The following is a 6778-nucleotide window of genomic DNA, read 5'->3' as shown; positions in this document are numbered from 1 at the left end:
AGAGGCCTAGAGGCATAGAGAAAGGCCTGCCTGTAGGCATGGAAGAACTGTGCCCTGGATATTTCTGACTCTAAACTGTAAGCTGTTAGTTCCCTAATAGAACTCCTGAGTCTTGTCTCTGAGTTCTGTGCAGCCATTGCAGTGAATTATCCAATGCAGTATGAGTAGCGTGCTGTGCGAGGGACGGCTGGTGTTCTTTATTTTGCAGATTGGTTATAACTGTTGCAGACCTTAGGACAGCCACTCAAATTTTATAAAATAATTGATAATACTAACAGAGTCAAGAAAATGAATTTATGTAAAATGTTTAAGTCAACGGCGTTATCTCCCTGGCAAACTCCCCAAAAGAAGAATAAAATAAGCTTCTAGGGCCATCCTTAAAACATTTAAATACACAAATTTGGTAATACTTTAATGTTCCTTTTATTATTGTTGGCTAGTTCATTAAAATAATCCATTCTATATCCATTTTCTGTAATACAATGAACAAAACTAGTTCAATTTCATTAAAATGATCTATTAATATTTGATTATTTTGTATTTAAAATGTTTTCAAGCTTTTAAGGATTACATTCAATTCAGCCCTGACTGTAATGAAGAACTCGGTAGAGAGGAGAAGTGATGTTTACGGGTTGAATTCCCAATAGCTTCTTAGTGGCGGAGTCCCAGTCTTTACCCAGTTCAAGCCGCTGGCAGATCGATGGATACTGTCCTTCAGTTCTTCTCACCCATTCATTTGCTTTCTTTATTTCACCAGTAGCCCAGGGAATATTCCTAGATTTAAAAAAAAAAAAAAAAAAGTTTCTATTGGTTTCAGGATACAATTGCATATAAAATGTGGGCGTACTAAATCCAGCACATTATTATCAGACAAAACTATTCTGTCAAATATTGCTTTGACATTTAATAAAAACAATTATCTTTGACAGTTTATGAACAGTCTTATTTCAGCCAAAATGGCACTGTGCTTTTAAACTTATTCAATATATTTTTAACTCTATTACACCTATAAGGAGCTCTGGTAGTGTAGTGGTTACAAGTCAGGCTGCTAACCTCAAGGTCAGCAGTTCGAAACTACCAGCCATGCTGCAGAAGAAAGATGAGGCTTTCTGCTCCCGTAAAGATTTACAGACTTGGAAACCCTATGCAGGGTTGCTATGGGTCGGAACCAACTCCACGGTACACTACCACCACCACCATCTATTACAACTACAGCTTCCCAACTTCCGCTAAACTTCATGGGCATCTTTACTGGCTCCAGGACAGTTAAGCTCTTTTAACTTCTGATGGTGGTGGTGGTGGTGGTGGTTGTGTGCCGTCAAGCTGGTTCTGACTCATAGTGACCCTGTATCAGGTTTCCAATGCTATACATCTTTATGGGAGCAGAAAGCCTCATCTTTCTCCTGCAGAGCAGCTGGTGGATTCAAACTGCTCACCCAAAAGGTAGCCCACTGCACTACAGGGTTCCTAGATGTTTGTTGACTTTCATTCTCTTTCCACTCTTCACAATCTAAATCTTATCTATTCTTCAAGACAAATGCGAGTATCGTTTTTCAAAGCAGGCTTTTGTTTCTACTTTCTACTGTGCCAGGGATTCTATTTGAGTAGTTACCTGTGGACTGTATTTCTAGCATATAAACCAGTAACAACTTACTAGTAAAATGTGCCTAATACAACTTCGAGTTTGTGTCTATAATATACTGATGAATACTCAAGACCATCTATTTCTGAGATTTTATATGAATGTGAATTTTCTACATCTGCATTTGTCTCATCATCTTCTAGAAACTGTTGGCAAACTAGTTTTAAAGAAAATTCTATGGAAGAAAAACTTAAAATTTTGAAAGTTCTATCTTTCCAACATTTTCTCCTTGTGAACAGGGCAAGAGCCATTAGTATACTAATAATTATTGGGAAACAAGCATTTTAGCCACTCTGGACATGCTTGCTAATGAGCATGTTCATCTCATGATAATCCTGTGACATACTTACTCTGTGCCAGATACTGCTAAACATGTTTTCTTTATCCTCATGACAAATCCATGATAGCTCATGTTATTCTCAAAATTAAGGAAAATGAGGCATGTAAGGTTAAATGAAAGTTGCACCGTCTCACACACTCATAGTGGTAGAGTCAGGATCTAAATCCAGCTTATTGTCCCTTTTTGTTTTCTAATTCCAGGTTTTTGCATATTTGGTTATAATATTTGACTCCGTCTTCTCCATGTGCCCTTTGAAATGTTCTGTTCAGCTATTTTACTTCTTCATTTCTTCTATTTACTTTAGCCTCTCTATGCTGGAGCAAGTTTCAGAGTCTCTTCTGACATCAATTTTGGTCTTTTCCTTCTTTGTTTTCTTAATGTCTTCCTGTATGATGTTCTTGATGTCATCCCACAACTCTTTTGGTTTTCAGACAGTAGTGTCTAAGGCATCAAATCTGCTCCCGAGATGGTCTCTAAATTCAGGTGGGTATGTTCAAGGTCAAATTTTCGTTCCCATGGACTTGTTTTCATTTACTTCACCTTCAGCCTGAACTTGCATATGAGAAATTGATGGTCTGGTCCCCAATCTGCCCCTGGCCTTGTTTTGGCTGATGATATGGCGCTTTTCTATGGTCTCTTCCCCTGTGGGAGTCAACTTGATTTCTGTGCATTCATCTGTTGAGGTCCATGTATACAGTCATCTTTTGTGTTGTTTAAAAAAGGTATTTGCATTGAATAAGTCATTATTCTTGTAAAATTCTATCATTGCTTCTATCACCAAGGGCATATTTTCCAACAATGAATACTTCCTCTTTTGTTTCTAACCTTTGCATTCCAATTACCAGGAATTATCAATACAATTTGATTGCATGTTTAATCAATTTCAGACTGAAAAAGTTGGTAGCATTCTTCTAATTCATCTTCTTCACTGGCTTTAGTGGTTGGTGCATACATTTGAATAATAATAACATTAACTGGTCTTCCTTGTAGAGGCATGGGTAATATCCTATCATGTACATCCTTATACTTCAAGATCTTGATATGTTCTTTTTGATGATGAATGTAATGCCATTCCTCTTCAATTGGTCATTCATGACATAGTAAACCATGTGACTGTCAGATTCAAAATGGCCAATGCTAGTCCATTTCCATTTCAGCTCACCATTGCCTAGGATATCAATCATTCTTGGCAACTTTCAATGTTCCTAGATTCATACTTCATACATTCCATTTTCTGATCATTAATAGATGGCTGCAGCTGTTTCCCCTCATTTTGAATTATGCCCCATCAGCAAATGAAGGTCCCCAAAACTTTACTCCATTCGCAGCATCATCATCGCCAATACTTTGAGGAAGAAGCTCCCCCCCCACCCCCAGTCGTATTTTGAGTGCCTTCCAACCTGAGGGACTCATCTTCATTACTATATCTGACAAAGTTTTGCTGCTATTCATAATGTTTTCATCTTCTGGTAGCATCTCATAATGTTCCACGGCTATTCATAGGGTTTCTAGTGGCTAGACATTCAGAAGTGCTCTGCCTCTCCTTCCTAGTCTGTCTTAGTCTGGAAGCTTTGCTTAAACCTGTCCACCATGGGTGACCCTCTTGGTATTTAAAATACCAGTGACATAGCTTCCAGCATCACAGCAACACACAAGCCACCACAGTACAACAAACTGACAGACAAGTGGTGGTATGTAAGTATATATGGGTGCATATATAGGTGTATACAAATACATGTATATGTATAAACAGCTATGTGACTGTATGTGTACACATGTATATGTATAAATATCTATGTGACTGTATGCAAACACATGCATATGTATAAACATCTATGTGACTGCATGTGTACACTCAGATATAATAAAGCACATAGGAGGTACTCTTACAGATACTTTTTAGACATAAGCAAGTGACTGGTGGGATTGGTTTTCTGGGTTTGAAGGATTAGGACCACAGTCTCATGGAATAGCTCAGTCAGTTGGCATAACACAGTTCGTAACATTTTGTTCTACATCCTAGTTTGGTGAGTAGTGTCTGGGGTCTTAGAAGCTTGTAAGCAGCCATCTAAATGACAACTATTGGTCTCTACTCATCCAGAGCAAGAGAGAAAGAAGGAGAGCAGACACACAGAAGAAACAACTCTACAGGGCAGTCTACACAATCCAGGGCCTGGTCTGTGGTGAGACCAGAAGAGCTAGAAGGTGCCTGACTCCACTATCAACCATCCTAACCAGGGACACAATAGGTGGACCCCAAAAGCATGGGGGAAAATGTAGAAGGGAAACTCAAATACTTCAAATGAAACAAACAAAAATGCCATACTCAGTGGATTAGTTAATTCTGGGGGATTCCTTACGACTGTTGAAATACTTTTCAAAGCTTGAACTGAAACTTACCCTGAGTTCTCCTTATAGCTAAATAATAGATTGTCTCACAAAACAATGAATATCACTCATAAATCCTATGCTCTTTTAGAAAAGTCACCTATATGAAACTTAATGGTCAGCAATGACCGGAAAGATAAGAGTGTTAGGAGTCAGGGAAACTAGATTATGGAAACGGAATAACCAGAATGTAAATCATGAAAATGTTCATGGTGAAGAACATAACAAATCTCACGGAAAACTCTATGTAGAAATTGCTGAACAGAAGCCTAAACTGTCATGTATCCCTTCAATTAAAATATAAGTTAGTGTTGTTGTTTTTAATGCATACATGTGGAAGCAGAAAGCTTATTCTTTTTCCTTCAGAGTGGCCAGTGGATTTGAACTGTTAACTTGTGGCTATCAGCCCAACAGGCAACTATGCCACCAGGGTTCCCTAATATATAATAAGCATGTAGCCTTCTTACAAGATTTATTTAAGAAATGGTTGGAGATGTAAGTTTAACAGTTAAAGCTTATGAAGCCACCTGGAACTAGAAGTGTCATCTATTTTCATCAGTGATTTGAATATTATTCCTTCTTCTTCCAACTTGGTTCGAAGAAACTGTAGGACCAGAAACGTGGCAATCAAGTCTAGGAGGCATTCTTGTCCTTTTGTACCTGAAGCAGAGGGGGCGAAAAAAAACCAAAAAACATGAAACCTCCTTATGTCTATTTGAAACTACATCTCAAACTGTCTGTTTATAAAAGTTCTATTAAAGAATGACAGTACTATTAAACCATAAAACATTAGCAGATCCCAAAACTGTAAGACTCTCACGGTTCTCAATTCACCCACCATTCAAAGAAAAAATGAGGAAGACTACAACATTATATTATCCTGGAAGTTTTTAGGAAATTAAGTAACAGACTTGGCAAAGAAAATTCAATACAACAGGGACTTCCAGAAGAACACGCCAATCTGTCTAAGAAGCCAGATTTGTTCCTTCACCAGCGAATACTCCTTAGATGTGAGATGGAGAAACTTCATCTCACAAATTTGGACATGTTATCAGGAGGGACTTTGGGAAGGGCATCGCGCTTGGAAAAGTAGAGGGTCAGCAAAAACGAGGAAGACCCTCAATGAGATGGATTGACACAGTGATTGCAGCAATAGTAAGGGGTCTGAGGATGATTAAGACCAGACAGTGCTCGCTCTGCTGGAACCAACTCGACGGCACCTAAAACAGGCAGCAAGCTTTATGCAGAACGCCCTTCCATTGGCATCTTCAATAACTAACAGGCATGAAGTATAATGAAAGAAAGTCTGTTTCTAGGATCCTGCTACAAATAGCTCAGAAGAGTCAACTTTAAATACACAACAGATAAATAATAAATATGGCTGATTATACCAGTGTATCAAATTGTTTCTAGTGAATAGTACCTACAGGTAAACAGGACTCTTTAGAAAATCAAGATATTTACTATATTACAAAACACCAAAATTAAAAATGAATGGTTAGATATAGTGAATCCATAAATTAGCAATCCATTTCTAATTCTAAAATAATGTAAGTCACGTATTTAAAATCATGTTAAAATATAAAAACAATAGCTTTGAATTATTATCTTTCCAATTGCCCATGATGCTAATTTGATTCAAACTTTTCTTCACAATTATCTTCATTATGATTAGAGTGACAAAGAATCTTCTGAAAAGTAAATCATCTATATTTCCATAAAAAGTGTTTGGAATATAGCAATGTTTGTATCATTACAACACAGCCACTTAATATATTGTTATATTGGATTAGGAAATAGTTTAAGCACATAGGGAAAAATGTCAATTGACTAGTTTACAACCACATCCACCACAGCTGGTCAGTTCTGAACATTTTCCTACATTTGCCTCAAATTCCTCTCCTTTCTTTAAAATAAAACCACCAACATACCATACAACTGAAGTGCCCCTTTGAATCTCTCTCCCATTTAGAAACACTACTCTGTGTTGAAAAGTTACATTTGCATGATGTACATTGTTTAAAAATAGGTTCATTTAAGAATATTCAGTGTTTGTGGTTTCCAATTCTTAATCCCAGGAATACGTCATAAACCTGTAATAATTTTTTTTTTAATTTCCCTTTTAGGACTTCCGCCCAGTAACTTCTTTTGAGTACCCAAAATCAGCACGAATTAAGGTCGTATCGGGCCGAGTGCTTTCTTTAATTGACACTACGCTATTCAATTAAGAGACTACCTTACAATGTGAAATATGAGTATATGTAAAGATTCAAATATGTAATGACTTTTTGAGTGAGCATTTTTTTTTTAATATGGGTATCTTTTCTTAACATGTTCTTTTGTGTGTGTGTGTGTTTTATTGTGAATTATATGATAGTTTACATGGGAGAACATTAGTTTTACATTCA

At 37.1% G+C, this 6778-nt stretch overlaps 1 protein-coding gene across 1 annotated transcript in view; it reads right to left on the bottom strand.

The window, feature by feature from the left end:
• Positions 1 to 578: 578 nt before the first annotated feature.
• The window catches only part of LOC102831775 (poly [ADP-ribose] polymerase 4-like), a 90515-nt gene continuing 84315 nt past the window's right edge, over positions 579 to 6778 (bottom strand). Inside the window, exons 32-33 of the mRNA XM_006832059.1 lie at positions 4898 to 5030; positions 579 to 774 (exon numbers count right to left, since the gene is read on the bottom strand). Coding sequence (XP_006832122.1) covers positions 579 to 774; positions 4898 to 5030 — 329 coding nt within the window. The remainder of the gene's footprint in view (positions 775 to 4897; positions 5031 to 6778) is intronic.

Source organism: Chrysochloris asiatica, unplaced genomic scaffold, assembly GCF_000296735.1.
Source record: "Chrysochloris asiatica unplaced genomic scaffold, ChrAsi1.0 scaffold00005, whole genome shotgun sequence".
In the NCBI taxonomy this organism is placed as follows: domain Eukaryota; kingdom Metazoa; phylum Chordata; class Mammalia; order Afrosoricida; family Chrysochloridae; genus Chrysochloris; species Chrysochloris asiatica.
The sequence above is the reverse complement of the archived record's forward strand: the minus strand, read 5'-3'. Positions and strand labels throughout refer to the sequence as shown.